We start from the raw sequence: 22,265 nt of genomic DNA on the forward strand, positions 1-22,265 counted from the left end.
TAAACGGAAGAAATTATAACCAAAAGCCTACCTACTAATAATTACTACAAAAAATATGAAACCAAATAGATCGCGCTGAAATAATACATTCAACTCCAATTATCCAATACGTGCAAACGCATCTATATCTACGTTGCTATAGAGGCAGGCGGGTTTTTTTTTCGAGCTTGTGGTTAATGCTGAAGAGGGTATTCTGTCCCGGATGAAAAGCAACCACTACGTGGGTGCCTGTGAGGAAAATTAAATAGAATGCATCGGCCGGGAATCGAACCCGGGCCGCCCGCGTGGCAGGCGAGCATTCTACCACTGAACCACCGATGACTGCTCATGACGCGCTCGTATAAGCAAAACGTCGCGGGGCGCGTTTTGCAGCAAGGATGTTTTGATATTGTAACAACTTCTAACGTACTTATTAAAATGAAAAAACAGTAAAAGACAGTTTTGATCTACGTAACTAATATACTTATTTATACGCTGAGAGTAAGGGATAAGTAAAACTTGAATCGGCACAGCTGATGAGTTAACGGCGTGATGTGTCAACAATTAAATGCGTTTTTCTCTAAAACTATTCGCAATTTCGAAATAGTGTAAAAAGCAAATTTTATCTTCGTTTAAAGTAGAAAATTAATAAAGTGTTTTAAAGGATAAGGATTAATACCATTGTGGAAAAATATCCCTCACAATAAAAAATATATTGAAATTACAATTTTTAGACAGAAATATGATCACTACACGTTATCCTTAAAAGATAAAAATATGCTATCGCGGACTTTTTTGTAGATCTTATTAAGAGGAACAATACTCCAGTACATTATTTTCATGTAGTACTTACCATTAGAGCAGCGCATGCGCGAAAGTGTCTCAACGGGTAGGACTTTAGACACATTTATCGTATTTATGTTAATTTACATAAGAATGTACAAATAATAAACTATATATAAACCTTCCCTGAGAAATACTTGACCTAATGGTGAAAACCGCATAAAAATCCGTTGGGTGGTTTAGAAGAAGAAGAGTTAGAAAGTTCAGACAGACACGAAAAGCGACTTTGTTTTATAAGATATAGGATATACTTATTGTATAACTTGTTTTATGGTTATTAAATAATTTTCTGCCATTTTATATTTACAATTGGCTAAACACATGTGCAGGACATGGCTATTATTGATTTGTTATTATTCTCTTTGCCTATTACGCGTTACAGATAAATGCATAAAAAAGTTTTATAAACTTTTTTTTGCATTTATGCTCGCTTAAAATCTTTTAAAAGTTGCAAAGTATTGTTACATTGAGTGATTGATAGATATTAAAAAGAATACATAAACAAGCTAATTTCTTGTTGCTTAATAATAAATTTTATAATCCCTAAAGAACAATAACAGAATTGATTCAAAGCTATTCGTTTCTATCTGGTTAACACAGACAAGTAGATGCTTATAAAAAACAATCGATATATCATTATTTATGAAGTAAACATAAGCAAAAAAAACGTTTATCCGCTTACTCTCAGCTAACTATGATTATTATGTTACTACAAACTGTGATATTACGATAAATTTTATTTGCAATTTATAGACTTTATTATAATCATATCTATATATATAAAAGGACTTATTCTCACTGACTGAGGTAAGACGCACGCATAGCCGTAACCGCTGTGCGTAGAAACGTTAAATTTGGACAAAAGTTTACTTTCGTAATCTGGACATCCACTAAGAAGGGATTTTGAAAAATTTTAACCCTAAAGGGGTGAAATAGGGGTTTAAAGTTTGTATGGAAAAAAAATTTAATCGGCACCGATTTTTATAAAATTTGAAATTTAGATTTTTAAAAGTATTTAATTCAACATATGTTTCATCGTTTTCTAGAATTCTCTCCCTAAGGGTGCAAATATGGGGTTGAAAGTTTGTATAGATTTTTTTTAAATCGTCACCAATTTTTATAAAATTTGAAATGCAGACTCTTAAACGTATATAATTAAACACATGTTTCATGGTTTTCTAGAATTCACCCCCTAAGGGTGCAAATAAGGGGCTGAAAGTTTGTATGGGAAAATTCTTAAATCGTCACCGATTTTTATAAAATTTGATATTTAGACTCTTAAAAATATTTAATTGAACATATGTTTCATGGTTTTCTAGAATTCACCCCCTAAGGGTGTAAATAAGGGGTTGAAAGTTTGTATGGAAAAATCTTTAAATCGCCACCGATTTTTATGAAATTTGAAATTTAGACTCTTAAAAATATATCATTGAACACATGTTTCATGGGTTATTAGAATTCACCCTTGAATACGCAAGCGAAGCTGCACGCGTCCGCTAGTCTATATATACAAAAGGACTTGTCCTCACTGACTGAGGTAAGACGCACGCACAGCCGTAACCGCTGATGATAGAAACGTGAAATTTGGACAGATGTTTACTTTCGTAATCTGGACATCCACTAAGAAGGGATTTTGAAAATTTTTAACCTTAAAGGGGCGAAATAGGGGTTGAAAGTTTGTATGGAAATAAATTTAAATCGCCACCGATTTTTATAAAATTTGAAATTTTGATTTTTAAAAGTATTTAATTGAACACGTATTTCATCGTTTTCTAGAATTCTCCCCCTAAGGGTGCAAATAAGGGGTTGAAAGTTTGTATAGAAAAATCTTTAAATGGCCACCGAATTTTATAAAATTTGAAACTTAGACTCTTAAAAATATTTAATTGAACACATGTTTCATGGTTTACTAGAATTCACCCCTAAGGGTCCAAATAAGCAGGCGAAGCTGCGCGCGCTCACTAGTCTATATATATAAAAGGACTTGTCCTCACTGACTGAGGTAAGACGCGCGCACAGTCGTAACCGCTGTGCGTAGAAACGTGGAATTTAGACAGATGTTTACTTTCGTAATCTGGACATCCACTAAGAAAGGATTTTAAAAAATTTTAACCCTAAAGGAGTGAGATAGGGGTTGAAAGTTTGTATGGAAATTTTTTTAAATCGGCACCGATTTTTATAAAATTTGAAATTTAGATTTTTAAAAGTATTTAATTGAACACGTGTTTCATCGTTTTCTAGAATTCTCCCCCTAAGGGTGCAAATAAGGGGTTAAAAGTTTGTATGGAAAAATCTTTAAAACGCCACCGATTATTATAAAATTTTAAATTTAGATTCTTAAAAATATTTAATTGAACATGTGTTTCATGGTTTTCTAGAATTCACCCCCTAAGGGTGCAAATAAGGGGTTGAAAGTTTGTATGGAAAAATCTTTAAATCGCCACCGGTTTTTATAAAATTTGAAATTTAGACTCTTAAAATATTACATTGAATACATGTTTCGTGGTTCATTTTAATTCATCCCCTAGCGGTGCAAATAAGGGGTTGAAAGTTAGTATGGAAAAATCTTTAAATCGCCACCGATTATTATAAAATTTGAAACTTAGACTCTTAAAAATATATCACTGAACACATGTTTCGTTGTTATATTAATTCATCCCCTACGGTTGTAAATCAGGGGTTGAAAGTTAGTATGGAAAAATCCTTAATCGCCACCGATTTTTATAAAATTTGAAACTTAGACTCTTAAAAATATTTCATTGAATATATATTTCGTGGTTCATTTTAATTCATCCCCTAGGGGTTCAAATAAGGGATTGAAAGTTAGTATGTAAAAGTCTATAAACCGCCACCGATTTTTTTAAATTTGAAATTTACACTCTTAAAAATATTTAATCGAACACATGTTTCTTGGTTTATTTTAATTCATCCCCTAGGGGCGCAAATAAGGGATTGAAAGTTTGTATGAAAAAATCTTTAAATCGCCACCGATTTTCATAAAATTTGAAATTTACACTCTTAAAAATATTTAATTGAACACATGTTTCTTGGTTTATTTTAATTCATCCCCTAGGGGCGCAAATAAGGGATTGAAAGTTTGTATGAAAAAATCTTTAAATCGCCACCGATTTTCATAAAATTTGAAATTGATACTCTTAAAAATATTTAATTGAACTGCGAAAGCGAAGCTGCGCGCGTCCGCTAGTCATATTATAATATCAGCATAAAAAACAATAAACTGGAAGACGATTGCTATTGTGCTGTTTTCAACAAAAATATATAATAATAAGTTTCGTGTTTGTAAAATATATGGACCATCGTGGCGCAGCGGCACAAGGGTGTGACTGTAACGCGACGGTTGTGGGTTCGATCCCCACTCGAGGAAGTGAAATATTTATTTACGTTTATATTTCCATTTTCTCGCTCTGTTGTTGTGGCAAATGCCTCCAGAATTCATCAGAAAGTGGGGAACGGAGTGTCTTAACACTAGGTTCCCTCTGCCTACCCTGCTGTGTGCTGGATACAGCGTGAAGCTGTTTTTTTAATTTTTTTATTTTAAAATATATCTGCAAATTACTAACCCATGTTCAGTATAAACAGAACAATAAAACCTTTTCTTTGAAACATCTTTGATATTTAATAAGATAATATTTGACCCTAAGATAAAAGCATTCTTTGTCAATAATTAACCAGCAGGTAAAATGATTTTGTATAATAGACTTTATAATATAAGACATAGATGTGATTATTATTTTCTCATAAAAATACAAGGATTCAGTTGGACATGCAAGTGTTTAAAACGAGTCGGCGAGCGCAGTCAGCACAGTCACTTGACCAATCTCTTAGTGGAAACAGTCTGTTTAAATAAAATAATTATTAAAATGTGGTCTCTGAGTGTGGTTGTGTGTGCTTTGTTGGCGATCGCTGCGGCCACAGAGGTGCGGCAGTGCCCCGGTTAGTACTTTCTTTATGTAACCGTTACGGCTCGACCTGCTTTCGTGGTCGCTATTTCTGCTAGATATTGTAGATTCTAGAATAAATGTTTATTTGTATGTTTTGATATTATTTTAATATAACAAATGCTTTTAGGTATTTCATTATTAAAAATTTAATTTTTAAAAACAACATCTAATTGCAAAATGTACGGGAGATATTGTTTAAATACTTGAATTAATTTACAAGTTAGGTAAATTAATAACATATAAAATATAAATGAAAAATTACGTAAATCTCATAATTTAATTGTTTGTTATGTAGTTTGTAGGTGTATATACGAGTAGGTACGTACTTCGTATAATTGGAGAAACAGCTAGAAATACTATGAGGATATACTCATTTTTTTTGTAACCTATATTATACATGTTTATAGACTTAGCTTACAGTGATAAATAAATAAATTAATTGTAAAATTGTTTTATAATGTTATGTTTATTTTAATTCTGCTAACTTTATACATCAAATTAAATAATATTAAAATGTTAGTTACTTGTGAATTAGGTTTAAACTGTATAATTTAGTTAAGAAACTATTATATTACTTATTTAGTCTTATTTCCTTTCAAAACAAAAACAGGGAACATTTTTGTAATTTTCATAGTAACATTTGAAAACAAGCATTATGTTAAAGAGTAACTCATCGAAAACATAGTAAATAGTGGAGAAGAATATTTAAATAGAAATACCTAGTAATAGGTCAAAGTTCAACATTAAGAAATCATAATACCAACAACTAGTAGATAATGGATAGGTGCGTTTATACTTACGAAATTATAAGAAAATATTTACATATAAATTATAAAGTAAAAATATAAGTAGGTACATTATATTACGTAAGTATATTTTTGTAATTGTAAAATAGTTATAAACAAGAATATGGAATGGTTATGCATTGTGGATTATACATTGAATTAATAACTGCTGCAAATTTCTTGCAATTAATTTTCTTAAGTTAAATTTTAAGTTTAATTAATAAGTATATTAATAATTGAGGCCATCATAGCGCAGGGGCACAAGGGTATGACTGCAACGCGACGGTTGTGGGTTCAATCCCGACTCGAGGGAATGAATTATTATTTATTAATATTTTCATTTCTTCGCTCTGGCACCAAGACAAAAGCCCGACGTTAGTTCCGCCAGTGAAGTTGATTTATTTTTTTTATAAAAATAAAAAATATCGATTGTCTCTATGTAAAGTATCGAAAGCAAACACTCGCAATGTTTTTAAACCTAACTAAAACTTAGTACGGCCTTCCGCCTTAGCCTACTTCCTATAAACCTAAAATTCATTTCATACAAAGTAAGTGCATACTCGAGCAAACAAATTTGTAAACTTTTCTAAGTTGCTCTGAACCTCCGAAATTCGGTAGGCACGTCCGACTCCCGCTTTTCTTAAATATAAGATCTTATCTTTACATTGTTACTTCAAAGATATTAAAAGATAATAATAGAAAATGAACAGTCAATTAAAAATATGTGCTAGTAATATGTGACATGGAGCGATTACGTGATTTGCATACAATTTATACGTGAGTATATTGTTGACTAGCACATATGTTAATGTTTGTTTCCGCAAACATGTCCTATGTGGATATAAAGATTTAAAACGTAAGAACTTTATTTTGAGGCCTTAAAAATACCTGCAGCTCCTGCCTTATGTAAGAATAATATAAAGTCAAATCAGCTTGATGCTGTAACTCGTACACAGCAGGGTAGGCAGAAGGAACGGAGTGTCTTAACACTGAGTTCCTCCTGCCTATCCTGCTTTCCGCCGAATTCTGGAGGCATTGCGTGTTGAGAGGAAGAAGTCAACGCCTCGCTTTGCCTCGACACTGGGGCAAAGAAATGTAAATATAAATTTAAATAAATATTTCATTTCCTCAACTGGGGATTGAACCCACAACCTGTCGGGCCTTCAGTCACACTTTATGCCCCTACGCTACGACTGGTCTCTCAGGAATAATATGATTAAGATATTTGCAATTTAAGTATCTCTACTCATATATTAAGGACAACGAGAATGACATAACGAAAGCCAAAGGTTTATATTCTAACCCCAAAGATAATTAAGTGGACTAATCAGATATTTCATTACATTTTAAATACGTAATTGGAACTCGAAGTTCCATGATATTCTAAGAAGACAGGCATCAATTATGTACAATAACACGATTAACGATCACGTTGCGTGTTCGGTGTTAGCTATAAAAAGCAGTTCTACTGCATGTTTGCTCACCCATTGTTTATACTTGATATAAAATATTGTGACGCCATAGTAAAGAGATAGATATATTATTATGCGATCGTTTCATTTATAGGTAAATAATTATAAATTACTAGTAAAGTTCATATCGTTGTTGTAGATAAGTCTAATATAAATTGAAAAATCAAGTAAAATAAAAATAAATCAGCTTCGCACTGTATCCCGCACATAATAAACAGGGTAGGCAGAGGGAACCTACTGTTAAGACATTATGTTTTCTACTTTCCGCCGAATTCTGGAGCTGCACCACTGGAGAAGTGATGCAGTGGCAGAACCAGAAATGAACCAGACACCAGAGCCAGAAATGAAAATATCCCTATATCTAAATAAATTTTTCATATCTTCGAGTGGAGATCAAACCCACAACCAGTCCCGTTTACAGTCACACACTTGTGCCTATGCGCCACGATTGACCTCTTGTATATCATTCTACTTATATAGTTTCACAAGACAAAGGAAAGCTATAACAATTTATTCTTTTTATTTGAGCTAATATCTCCTTAGGTTGTAACTGTCTACCATCCAAATTCAAGATGAACATGCGTTGAGGTAATAACAACGTAATATGCAATATAGAAATATTATATTTTTAGAGGTACATATATAAGATAGTTTTTATACATATATAACATAGCCGTACTCTTAATATAAAAATATTTTTAAGCGAACGAAGCAGTGTTTGAGTCTAGTATGTTATATAAAAAGCGCGACCTGTTTCTCACGAATCACAATTAATACCGTGAGGTATAAAGTAAGACCTGTAATCCTTGACCATGATCGTCGTTGTGTTCGTATCGAGCTTCGTTGGTATGCTAGTACGATGTCATATACCTACCTGCGCTTGAATCATTCAACCATTTCAGTTACAATATTAATTTGTAATTCAAATCATGGCCGTAAATCAGTTTACGTTATATTCGAACAATAGTTTGGGGATTTACGAAGAGCCCTTTATTCTTTAATGTATTTATATTATGTCGTAAGTATTCTATTACGGTTTGTACCAATACACTTATAAAACCAGTTAAAAAAATAATATCTTCCTTATTGTATAAAAACATCGTACATTTATGATAAAACAGTCCTTGTTGGTATTAATATATATGTTTATACGCAAGTGTGACCTTTTTATTACAAATTAAAAGCGTTTCATGAATAATAGTTATAGACTTTTGGAATGAGTCTGTTAAGTTTATATGAATTTAATGAAATTAGTTGAATTCCACATAAGTCATGTCGATAGTTAAAGGAACAATATTGTAAAGTTGACTTATAAAAATAGTCGCTACTAGGTAAAAAATTATCTCTATTGTGGCGTAACGCTGTCCACATACTGGTCATTTATTCAAAATGACCGATACTATCCTGAAAAGGAACCTAAACAGACATGGCACAAAATTAGGAAGGAGCATGAATATTTTCGAATTTATACACTACGTAGTAAAGTTTAACGTACGTATTTCGTTTAAAGGTCGTTACACGTTATTATAATTGGATAAGTAGAATAAGCTTGAACTCGGTAATAAAGGATGCCGTAGTACCAAGTACAAATAATAATTTATTTATCGATACCATTTTTCAACAACAAAAACTGTAACATAGTGTTTGTATTTTTTTTTAAAATCCTCTATATGGCAAAAACTTATACAACACCTATGCAATCTTAAAAAATGTACAATTTATATAAGCTATACCTATACAGCCTTTTTTTATTCAACAGCAAATAAAATTATTATTTTTTTTCAATACAACTGCCCTTTAATAAAAGCTTGTTTCTTTTATTGTTTTTTTTTTTATTATAGTACCTACGACCATGCTTCCTCATACACAATTTTCTTGATTTCCTCGTTCCTTCCAGCTTGTATCCATTCCTAAATCCGTATTGATCTGTAAAACTCGACAAAGCTATTTATGAATACATCCCACATTTTTTTATATACTCGTATGTATGTATGCATAGAACTCAAATATCGTATAACAATATTATTATGGTTTTGGCAGTTATCATTTTGTTATCCAGAAATGGCAATTTACCTATAATTACTGAAATAAGACAATTTTAACTTAATATATCTATAACAGTCAGTTGTTTAGGTATATTGGTATTTCTCGTAGAAAAAAAAGAAAAAGAAACTTTAACAAAAGGGTTAACTTTGTCGTATAATAATTTTTTATGTTTTTAATTTCAGGTCAGTCAGTTGAGGGCCTTAAAGACTTAATACAATTGACACCATGCAAAAAAGTGCCGTGTCGCCTAAAGAAAGGAACGAACCAACATATCACCATAACTTTTACGCCAGGTATTTTTTTTATATCCTATGTACAGATACTAGGTACTTACCTACTCTAATACTCTACTCAGTTGCATAAAGGAGGAGATTAGAGTAGGTAGGCCTTATATTAATATTTACAAAATATATCCTTCTGATCGTGTTTATAGTTCGAGCAAATTTATACGTAATAGTTGTGAGTCCAAACTTCGAAGCCCACTCGGGGAATGATTATGTTTCAATTATTTTCATTAGCCCGCCCTGGAGGACAACAGTTAATTTCCGCCACTCAGCTGCACTGGGCTTGTAATTTCTTTTTATTTTTATTAAAATTTCATTTGAAGTTTCATTTTTAACACCCCTTTAGTTAAGTCATTAATTTTTATATTTAATTAATATGGACCTTAAATACGAAACAGAGACAGCAAGAAATGTTATATTTATACATTATTATTAAAAAATCATAAAATTATAATAAAATTTTCAGAGATCGATATGGATGAAGTGAAGGACCACGTGGTAGCTCAGGTGTTTGGCGTGCCTCTACCCTTCGTCGGAGTTGACGGTGCTTCCGTTTGTGATAAACTTGAAACTGAAAGTGGAGAGAAAACTTCATGTCCTCTCAAGGCTGGCACCAAATATATATATAAAGATAGTTTTCCTGTTCTTAGCTTCTACCCTTCGATAGACTCAATAGTGCACTGGTCGTTAGTGCACAAAGAAAAAGATATCATCTGTTTTGAGGTTCCCGTGAAAATATCTTAGTCATCTTTGAAAAATGAATAATTTAAATTATAACAAAATTAAATAATAAGTTTAGAAATTCAATTATACTTTGAACAAAAAAAATATGTTGTTCCGAACCTGCCAGTTGAACACATAATATCACTTCGCCAATGTCATGTTTGAAAAAAAATATTTGATTAATCAAAAAAGTCTTACTTATCTGTCACAATTATTGTAAAGTACCATAATTATATTTGTTGTTGTGGTTGAGGGTAGAATGACAGAAGTAAACTAATTGGTTTATAGTTTATACTATTAATTATATTGTGAATATTTGTAATACGAGGATTTAGTGCAAAAGTGTCTCAAAAGATGAATACTATGTATAGCCGATTAATTGAAAGATCTTAATGTACAAAAAAATTATAATTATAAAATTACTTTCTCATTTAATCCACTTTTTTTTCATACTCTTAAAATATAACGAAAAGATAATATAACGATATAGAACCTGACATGGAAAACAAAAGTTTTTATATCCAAATTCCACAGACGATAATTGATTGTAACAAAGGCAAAAGAGCAAAAGTAAACTAAACAAAAAAGGTTATTTTATAGGTCGCGATTCATAGAGCTTAACATAGTATGTTAAATAAAAAAAATATCTATGGATGTAAATAATAATTTATCGATGATGAAATGATTTTTATAATTATATTTTCAAATTTTATAAAATGTAATCTCAAATCTAAAAATTTTTTTATGGAATTTTTCTAAAATGGAGCGACATTTCGCGATATCATAAATAGCATAGATTATTTTCTTAATTTTCTTAATAATATTTAAATACTTGACATGTAAAAACATGCAAAAGGTAACTTGTTCTAAACAGTTAGTTGCACTTTTGCACTGACTCTTAGATAAATCGTAACCCGTATATCGTCTTCAAGTCGGTTTCTCTCTGTTTTCATTCAGAGATATATAATTTATGAATGAAAACGGCATCTCAAGGTCGATGGCAGACTTGAGAACGGTTTATATGGCCTATGAAACAAGTAAAAAATACGTGTCATATTAATAACAACATTCATAGAATTTTATACAACCTTATTTTATCAATTAACCACATAAATGGTGTTTGTCTAATAAATTATAAAGAAATATGTGTCAATAACTATATTGTTATGATAGAACTAATAAACTTAAATGTATTAGTAGGATAAGAGTATTAAATATAAGATTTTCTTTAAAAAGTACGTCTTTCTGTTATCATTTATTTATTTAAAAAATATAATGTCACAAACTCGTGTATTTTACTTAAAAAAAACTTATATTTTACATTAATACTTAAATTTTATCAGTATTAATTCTTTTTCATCGGCGTAATTATGGCGGGAACTTCAAAGCAGACTACATCTCGGGTACCGTCATTGAGCCCCCAGTGGACTCGAAGAGGAACTTGTGGATAGAAAAGCTCTATGGGGAAGGAATTAGTGTATACATATTCTTGATTGGGCACTAGCGGGCAGGGCGCCGCTTCCCCGGTATCCGCCCGCTTCACCTGCGCGCAGGCACTCACTCCTGACACGCCGATGAAAGGCAGTGGAAGTCCGCCGATTAAGGCGTACACATCGTTTGTAAGTTTTGTCACCTCATGCTCTGAAAATGTTTTATGAATATTATATCAGCTATTCTATTCTATAAAGATATTTTTAATTCTCGCCACAAGGTGGCCTGCGGACTTGTTATTATTATAAGGATAACGCAAGTATCCATTTATTATAATTTATGGGCCATTCTCTAGCGTCACTACAAGAAACAGTCTTTGGTGAAAATATACATTTTATATTTACTTAAATAAAAAATTAAACCTTTAAAAGAATTTAAAGGTTTATATTACGGTAAAAGTTGCAAAAATGCTGCTTTAATCATAAATTTCTCCTCTTTGGTTAGGATTTCTAAATTCAAATTCTTTTTTTATTTTTTATAATAAGTTTATTTATTTATTTATTTATTAGGCAAGCCAACGTAACATACAAAAGATACAATTAAAAAACAAAGTACAAAGGTTTAAAAATATTTTACATTGTACATCACACTTACAGGCTAGCTCAACATGATTATAACTAAAAGCAGGTATTCTAAAACCTAATATTCTACACCTAATTTAAAAACAATTAAAAATGATTTTACTGCTAAAATTTATAAATAAAAAATATGTATATAGATATTACATTAGTTAAAAAAAAATATAATATAATAAGAGTAAAACAAAAAATAAATAATAATGTTAAAAAACAGTTCTCTAATCACATTGTAAAAAATATTTTTTAATTTTTCTTTTAAATAATGTACCTAAGTCTCTAAAAATATCAATATTTGCCATGTTAAAAATTTCGTTATAGTTTTTCATAGCTCGGTTCATAGGGGCATTTGTACCCAGGTTAGATCTTACTTTTCTACTTAGAAAAGTGTATTTTTTCTTTGTTCGTACTCTTGCATTTTGTCTTGGTATAGCAAGCATAATTTTTTCTAGCAGTTTATTGCAGTCCACTTCTCCATTTATAAGTTTGTGCAAAAAACAAATATCGAGCATGACTCTACGGCTGGATAGGGAAAGCGTTTTATAAAATTTTAAAATATCTTTGTACCTTTTATTTTTGTTTATCCCATTATCCTTATAATTTAAATATTTTAAAAATTTCTTTTGTACTCTCTCTATCCTGTCAGTATGTATTTGATAGAAAGGATTCCAAACAGTGGAACAATATTCTAGCTTACTTCTCACCATTGAATTAAATAATATTAGTTTAGTCTTTGATTTTTTAAATTCTTTACTGTTCCTTATGATAAATCCTACAGTCTTTAATGTTGTTTTTAACAAATTATCAATATGAGGTACAAAGCTTAACTTATTATCAATTGTGATGCCCAAGTCTCTGATTTGTTTTGTCTTATTCAGTGTCTCTCCATTTAAGTTATAATTAAAATTAAAGTTATGTACCTTTCTACTGAACGTAATAGCAAAACACTTCTGATAGTTCAATTTTAATTGATTTTCATTACACCAAACAGCTAAATTGTCCAGGTCTTGCTGCATTAACAATGAGTCATTTATATCATTAATTTCTTTATAAAACTTGAGATCATCAGCATACAAATTAAAATGACAATTTTTAAAATTTTTTACTATGTCATTAATGAAAATTCCAAATAAAACTGGTCCCAGATGAGAGCCCTGGGGTACTCCTGATGTTGCAACAAACGTATGGGATTTATATCCTGCAATAACTACGTTCATTTCTCTATTGATCAAGTATGATCTAAACCAGTCCAGTAGATTTCCATAAATACCATAAATCTCAAGTTTATCTATAAGAATTGAATGACTGACGACATCGAACGCTTTGGCAAAATCTGTGTATATACAGTCTACTTGGCTACCCTTATCGACGGATTCTGACAAATTATCTACGAATAAAACCAAATTTGACGTGGTAGACCTTTTGCTAATAAAACCATACTGATCTTCAGTAAATATAGATTTCATGTGCCAATTAAGTGCTTGACAGATGAAATATTCGAAAATCTTGCCAAAAATAGATAATATGCATATCGGTCTATAGTTTGATATTTCCTTTTTGTCGTTGCTTTTAAATATGGGTACAACCCGTGCGTTCTTCCATATTTTGGGAAATTCTCCTTCATCCAAAGATTTTCTATATATAAGAAATAAGGGCTTAGTTAAAAATAGTGCGCAGCGTTTTACAAAAATTGGGGGTATATCATCTGGCCCAGCTCCTTTGTTCGCTTTTACACTTTTCAACTTATTTTCTATTTCTTTTTCGGTAATATAAATTTTTTGCAAATAAGATATCTGGCATTCACTCAGCGAGTTATTTTTCAGATTAAATGACGTTGCTGCTTTGTTTTGAGTATATACGCTAGAAAAATAATTAGCAAATTCCTTAACAATGTCTGTTCCATTAGTAAACGTAGAACCTCTTAGTGTCATAATAGCTGGATAGTCACATTTATTGCATCGTTTTTGTTTTAAATATGAATAAAAGAACTGAGGGTCAATAGATATATTATTCTCAACTCTGTCGATGTAATTTTTATAATCTTTTCTTATAAGAAGTTCGCACCTGTCTCGAAGTAATTTGAACTCAATTTCATCAAGTGGGTTTTTATATTTTTTAAAACGTAATCTGTATTTATTTTTTTCAGCTAATCTTTTAATTAAGTTAGCAGAAAACCACATGGGATATAAATTATTTTTCCTTATTATCTTTTTTGGAACACAAGCTTCAATTACTTGACGTATTTCTTTATAGAATACTTCCGTCATTTCATTTACATTGGCACAATTTCGAAATAATAGTTCCCAATTTATTGCTGCTAGATTTTCATTAATTAAGTTATAATTGGCACTTAAAAATTTGTGTCGTATAATTGTAGGCGATTGTAGTAATATATCTTTGCTAGCTGTTTCATAATTTATAATTAAGGGAGGATGGTATTTATCTATTGGACATGCAGAAAATGTACTATATTTTGTTCTAACGTTGTTGCAATTGCTAAAAACTAGATCTAATATTTTTCCATATGAATTACAAACCTCATTATGCTGAGATAAATTTGCTATTGCCATAAAATCATGTATTAATGTACCCGCTGTGCTTTTTTGGTCCGGAATGAGTTTGTTAGGATCAGAATCTTTAGAAGTCCAATGAATTGATGGTATATTAAAATCTCCTATCAGAACAGTACATGATTGCTTATTTACAATCCGTTCAACATTGTTTATATAGTTTTCCAATACTTCACATTTTAAAGGCGATGGTATATAAACTGCACATATAGAAAGTGTTGTTAAGTCCAATATAATATTGACCCAAAGATCTTCACATCTGGATTCCCAGGAGTGGATTCTGCAACTCTTATATCGCTTAGAAACTGCAATTAATACGCCTCCTCCATCAGATTTACAACTATCTGTAGACTCACGATCTCGGCGAAAGACAGTGTAACGATTGTCAATAATTTCACCACATGATATGCTATCATTGAGCCAAGTTTCACTTAAAACTATAACATCGAAATCAGTATTGAGAAGTGCAAGATAAATAACATTCGTTTTAGTCCGTATACCTCTTACATTTTGGTAAAATATTTTTAGTTGTTTTACCATTTATGAAAATTGAAAAGTAAAACAATACAAAAAAAACAAAAAAATATGAATATAGGAAACCACCACTTAATTCTTATTGTAATGTTCTTAAAATATCCCTTGATTTAACCAGTATTACGTCACTAGATATCTATTTTCGAAGATAGATATTACTATTGCGTGACCACACAAACCGGTACTGTTTATCTTTCGCAAAAATTCTGGCAGCTGCATAAATATCCTTAGCCGTTGATGTTAAATGTTCTGATATATATATTGGCTTCTTTTCCCCAGAAATCCCAAGATGTGCTGTATTTAGTTTATTTTCTTTATTACTCTTATTAAAATTTATCACACCTGCCAGGAAACGATCTCGAAAAAATGGATTGCTGAATTTTACTAAAACTGATCTCGGACGTGTCGTTTCTTTGTTAATTTTGGCTATACGAGTGCACTTAGATATAACACCTTCCGATATTGGTACATTTATTACTCGCCCAATCTGTTCTATTGTTGTAACTAGATTTTCACTCCTGTGTTCTGGAACACAGTGTAACTCTAGATTGGCTGCTCTCAATTCCTTTTCTAAGTTATTAATGGTATTGCTTTGAGAATTCAACGCCTGACGAATATCGTTATTGTTTTTTTTGAGATCAATTATTTCTTTTCTTGCTTCCTCTAATTCTTTATTGATCGCATCAAAATGGCTAGAGAAATATTCCAAAGATTGTTTTATATCTTGCAAGCCAGATAGTTCCTCACGTATATTTTTTAATTCTAAACTAATCGTTTGAGATATCGCCTCTTTTACTTCACTTCTTATTGCCGTTAGCCAGTCTCTATGGATATCGCTTTTGTCTTTATTGATATCCGTTACAGGCGGAGACGGCGTTACATTTGTGTTGTTTCGAATTTTATAGCAATTTGGGCACGTCCACTGGCCCCGCGTTACTATAGGCTTATTACCAATCGACGTAATACACTCCAAATGATATTGAGCCTGACACTTTACACATTTTAGTCTTTTTTGAGTAACAAGTACACTTGCTTTACAGGCACAACATTCATTTGTCATTTTTAAACAAAAGTTTTTAAAATAAAATTGTAGTAAAAAAAGTAAAAATAAAAAAAATTAAAAAAAATGCCTATTTCGTAAAGCAATGCCTATTTCGTAAAGTGTAGGTTTCGAACTAGCGTCGCCTCAATTATTAAGCTTAACTTTTCTAACCAGTCCACAACAACACAATCACGATGTGCAAAAATATGATATCCACTGCTCAGGTAATGTATGCAAATTCTAGTCATGTCACTTTTTTTAACATTAGACGGTAGATTATAACTATTAGACACTAGATTTTTATCACTTAGTTTTTATCGTATTTACGACAACAAATTCAAAACTTTTTAGTTCCCAGTAATCGCACGTAACATTAAAATCACGAATTACGCTAGTTCAGTTGACTTTAAGCACTTTATACATGAATACGTGAATTTTAATCAAGGTCAATGTACAGAACACCCGACTTATATGACGTATGTCACCGGTATGAGTGAAATATAAATGAAATGAAATATATAAATAGTTATAATATTTAATTTCTTTTTTTTATAATAAGTTAAATGTTTATAAAAAGGCATACAAAAAATACCAGGACTTTGTTAGCAATTAATAAAAAAAAATACGGACCACGCGTCTGTAGTGTAAAAATTGTACTTTTGAATGTCGAGAACTTATATTTGGTTGATCAAGTTATTTCACATTATTTATTAAAGTAAGTCCAAGTTCTGTGCAAGTTATTACTTACTACTACTACTACTATTACATATGAAGTACGATATATGTAGTACAAAATATTCTTACAAAGTATAATTAATGGAATATGATAACTTACTTGGTTTAAACTTGAACACGACTGTCGTGTTTGTACCCTTGCGCAGCTTGCAGCGTGTCTTGCCACACGGAATAACTTGAATCCGCTCGTGAAGATTATCAAAATTTTGACCTAAAAATATTAAAATTTATATCAAAAAATTTTACATTTATATTAAGTTTTATATATTACTAATAACCCGCTCGCGGCTCCGCCCGCTTGTTTCGTAATCTAATAACATTAAAATTTTAATGGAAATGTCCGTGCATTGAAAGCTAAACTTTCAGCAAATTCAATAAAAAAATTATTTTATAGCAATATTGTCACAAAAAATATTTTGTATTGACATATTGTTTTTAATTAAGAACCGATTATAATAAAACTAACACTAAATGTTGATGGAAGTTTGCAGAAATACAATTGTGAAAACTGCATTTAAATAGATTAAGCCGGTTCGTGCATTGGTGTGCACAAACGCATAAACAAACAGATAAAAAAAATTTAAAGATTGTTGATTAATATTGATTTTGGGTTCTATTTGGTACATAAATAACTGCCCCCATAATAGATTTTCTCATATATGTTACAGTTTTATTATACGTATAGATTCATCGCAACCTTAGCGTTTTAAAAATAAATTAAAATAGCAATTTATTATTAGCACCTTGTCCCTGCTACCTTACTATAGTTGCTTTGCGACACTCATATGATTTATTGTTGTTTAGAAAATTATTATTACTTTTTTACGACCACAAACGAATATACATAGTGTTAGCAAACTAGTGTAACAAAGGGTAGATGTAGGTGAAAAAGACTATAAAAGCAATGGAATGGACGCCCTTACCGCCGTTTTTCAGCGACAGAGTACCCTCCTCCCTACTCACCCGGTGTCACTGTAAAGCCACTAGGGCTAACAGCATTAACCACAAGTTTAAAAAAAACAATCAATCGGGGGCCGTTGCTTATAGGCAACGGCCCTTATTGGAAGGAAATTCGTGTGAAGTATTATTATTGAATTTATTCTAACGAAAAGGTGTTCTTATAACACACTCATTTCATGTTGAAAAGAGGTAAAACTAAATTATCAATACATGCAAGTTGCAACTAATTGTAAAATATTTATGTTACTAATTAAACTATATAAAAAGTCTGTATGTATAGTAATTAGTTAGGTACTCTGTTAGCTACCTACTTCAACAAAAATAAAACTACTAAATAAGTTTTTTTAATATATATTTTTTGTGTACCCTTGATGAATAAATTATTAAAAAAACCGGACAAGCGCGAGTAGGCGCCCACTGAGAGTTCCGTACAAAAATTGTAGGTCTCGAAGTTTTTGTGAAATTCTCTTTCATCTAATCTGTTACCTCAATTGAACTAGCGGCTTCGATACTCATGTTTGCCCCTCTTTTAAGGCTAATATCTTTTAGGATTTAACCACAAATGAATAGTTATCAGATTACTTCCTAAGCTAGGTTAGCTGGAAGTACTCTATTAATTTTGATTCCCTTTATAGTGTCAAAATACGCGTTTTCTGCTATATAAACAGCCATACCCTTTTTTAAAATAAATGTAAAAATACATTTTTTTCAATAAATCATGAGGTCGTAGATCTAGTTATATGATTTGACTTTCAACTCGATATCTCCAAGCGTTCCTGAGATAAAGGGTCTTGACAGACAGACGGACGGACACCAAAATGATCTTATAAGGCTTCCTTTTTTTACTTTAAAAGGTATGGAACCCTAAAAATAAATACCTTTAACAATGCTTGATACTTATTTATAAAAAAAATATTTATCTGTTTTGATTATTTAATTCAGTGCAGTACTCATTCCTCCGAGTGCGAATCGAACCCACAACCGTCACGTTACCATCAGAAGTTTGGGCTCCTGTGCGTCGATGGCCTCATAATAATAATTTAATAATCAAAAATACAATTATTCAAATCAACCTATTAAAACGTAATATAATCGCGGATGCGGAAATTCTTGCAAAGCTTGTAATATTTTTTATATATATTTTTATTTAATTTTTATTTAACAAAAAAATATTTTTCGTTTCAAATTAAACGTATTAGTTCGTATGCGATAAGTATTTATTGCCTTGCAGATTTGATGCGTAACCTGATCATCTTCACGCTGTATCCCGCATATAGCAGGATAGGCAGAGAAAGCCCAGAGTTAACACACTCCGTTCCCCAGTTTCTGCTGAATTCTGGAGGCATTGCGTGTTGATTGGCGGAACTCAATGCGTCGACAGATCGACCAGAGCGAAAAACAATTAAATATAAAATATTTAATTGCCTCGAGTGGGAATCGAAACCACAACATGTGAACCAACATCAGTGGCCACCAATGGCTCAGGAGCACGGGCGTGTGACTGTAAATGCGAACAACGAAAACAATTTAACTCATGAACAAGAAGAGCAGGAAGAGCCATAAGAATGGATGTTACGAAATTATTGCCTTGGAAGCTTAAAAGCAATGAAATTAGCAAATTATATGATAAACTAGCGGCCCGCTCGCGGTTTCACCCGCGTGTACTATGTTATTATTAATTTCTGTCTCCATGACTACGTCCTAGTGACGTCTATGCAAAATTTGAGACTCCTAGCATTTGTAGTAACGAAGTTTCATACAAACATTCGACCCCACAAACAACCCCTTAGAAATCGAATATTGCAAATTCCCGTCTTAGCGAGCATCTACGTCCTATAAGTAACTCCTATGCAAAATTTGAGATTCCCAGCACTTGTAGTTTCTGAGATTTCGTGATGAGTGAGTGACCTTTCGATTTTATATATATAGATAGATGTACCGTTGTACTAAAACTTCATCTGTTATTTTTCACTTGTTTCGAGATTTTTAGAAATGCAAATTTTAATAGAAGGCCATAATTTTATATTAAAATAAAATTCAATTATAGTGTGTTATGCATTTGAAACTTGAAATTTGGCCTTGTAATCATCATGTTATGTCCATTGATTATATTTGTAAAAAATAAAATTTTAATTCGACGAGTTAAACTTCAACTATTGCAATCTTTCAGGCACTTCTCGATCGTGCCATTCTCAATCTGATTATACAAACTATCTGTTACGATTTTTTGTCCTCCAAAACGCTACATTTCCAAACGTTTAGCAGGAATATAGTGATGTTTCCTTCCTTTTTCGAGACGGGATTGGTGAATGAGAGGCTATTGTAGGACAGAGATTGGACTGTATAAAGGCCGAGATCTTCATTTGGGGAATAATTATAGACGTCTTCACTTTTATAATTTTGAAGAATTATGCATTGGATGCCAATAGGTCCATTAGTTTAGGTTACTAACCAAGTTTGTTAAGTAAAAATATGTCCATTCGTACCTAACGAATATCATAGCAATCGTATTGTTATGTTTACAGATAAAAAATATATATTTAGACATTAAGCATTACTACAGAATCACTGATAAAACTGCAAAGTTCTTCTACTGATTCATTATTTTTTTTATGGAGAAAGTGAAATTCTCTTCTCTTAGATAGACTCCCATAACAAAATTATTATATATCTGATTATACCCCTATATATAATATTATATAGTTTAAAACATATGGTATGTCTATGAACTATGGTTTGTAGGACATTGTAGAAGTCGTAGGTATGTAATTCGACTTTATCAATTGATTAATTTAGCTCTATTAAATCTTATGATTTCATCGTAGTACTTATAACGCGTGTAGTGCTTTGTAAATATTAACCCGTTACTAAATAAAAAATAAATAGGTGCTAAATAATAATAGTTTCCAAAACATTTATATAAAAAATATCTAACAAAATTCTATTATGAGAATGTAAAACATTTTTTATAAAGTAGTTTTAAAGGCTAGTCTTGATGCAGGGGCATTAAGTGTGACTGTAAAATCGACTGGTTGTGAATTCTAGCTCCACTCGAGGAAATGAAAATGTTTTTACATTTATATTTTTATTTCTTCACTCTCCTGTCGAGGCAAAGCGCGACGTTTAATTTCGCCTCTCAACACGAAATGCCTCCAGAACTCGACGAAAAGTGGGGAACGGAGTGTCTTAACGCCAGGTACCTTCTGCCTACCCTGTTGAGTGCGGGATGAAGCTGTTGTTTTTATGCATTTTTAATTTTATTTAATATAATAAAAAATCATAAATTTAAAAAAATGCAGTACACTTATTATATAATACAACACCTACATAATATAATCAAAATATTGTGTAGTGTGAATTATTTATATAGAATTCTCTCACCTGGGCATTGTTCCGAGGGCGTCTCGTCACTTCTCACAGTAATTACGGCAACCGCCAGTACTACCGCGATAGTCAAATATATCTTATTCATGTTAGTGACTGCACTGAAGAGACGACCACACGCACCGCCGCTAGCACACCTATTGAGAGCAATCGAATCAAAGCTCCAACGTCAGGCAAAGGTCGAGAGCGAGGAGGAGGCACACAAAGAAATCTGTATGATTTACTAATTGGATACAAAGACCACGCGACGGCGCGATCCCTGTCCACGTATGTTACGAGTTCACGAACGAACCGGGTACTACTAGCTAGATATTTACTTCCCTGAAACCATTTTGTAAAAAAAAACTTTTAGTCTTTTATATTGTAAAAAAAATTATAACAATGTATCAAATTGGAAACTTCGTTTGGAGATGTTTATTTACGAGTACATCACGTGAAAAACATTAAATGATGTCAACATAATAGTTGTACACACCGTAATTTTAACTCTACGCATCTCTCATGTAGAAGATACAATGTCGCGCATGGCATTACACTCCCAGTCCGCTCGACGGCCACAAGCCGAGGTTCGAGTCCTGCAGGGGCGCGCTTACCGGCGTCGGCATCTTCACAAGGAGCCCCATAGCGCTTGCAATTTCAGAGGGTACGCCCTCTTCCCTACTCAACCAGTGTCGCTGTAAATGCCGGTAGGTCTGAAAGAATTATCCTCAAGTTCGAAAAATATAATTCCATTCCAATAGGCAGATATGAAAATAAAAAAGAAATGTGTCCTTGAGGGTGGATCGAAAACACAACCATCGCGTGCAAAATCATTCTGCACCATGATGGCGAAGCTGTAATTAACATATTTATTATTTATCTATTTTTGTTAACATATTTG

The 22,265-nt window shown here is 31.8% G+C and overlaps 2 protein-coding genes across 2 annotated transcripts; one reads left to right on the plus strand and one right to left on the minus strand.

Moving 5' to 3' along the window:
• The first annotated feature begins 4,618 nt into the window (after positions 1 to 4,618).
• On the plus strand, positions 4,619 to 11,481 carry LOC146536869 (NPC intracellular cholesterol transporter 2-like). The gene is made up of 3 exons (XM_085189710.1): positions 4,619 to 4,776; positions 9,270 to 9,380; positions 9,838 to 11,481. The coding sequence occupies exons 1-3, from the start codon at positions 4,704 to 4,706 to the stop codon at positions 10,113 to 10,115; spliced, it is 462 nt and encodes a 153-aa protein (XP_085045836.1). The 5' UTR covers positions 4,619 to 4,703; the 3' UTR covers positions 10,116 to 11,481.
• Positions 11,337 to 21,647, minus strand: LOC146536870 (NPC intracellular cholesterol transporter 2 homolog a-like). The gene is made up of 3 exons (XM_085189711.1): positions 21,383 to 21,647; positions 17,142 to 17,252; positions 11,337 to 11,735 (listed from the first exon to the last, which is right to left on the minus strand). The coding sequence occupies exons 1-3, from the start codon at positions 21,471 to 21,473 to the stop codon at positions 11,440 to 11,442; spliced, it is 498 nt and encodes a 165-aa protein (XP_085045837.1). The 5' UTR covers positions 21,474 to 21,647; the 3' UTR covers positions 11,337 to 11,439.
• Positions 21,648 to 22,265: the final 618 nt, after the last annotated feature.

Source organism: Heliconius melpomene, chromosome 8 (assembly GCF_056956725.1).
Source record: "Heliconius melpomene rosina isolate 202511_hmr_F chromosome 8, ASM5695672v1, whole genome shotgun sequence".
In the NCBI taxonomy this organism is placed as follows: domain Eukaryota; kingdom Metazoa; phylum Arthropoda; class Insecta; order Lepidoptera; family Nymphalidae; genus Heliconius; species Heliconius melpomene.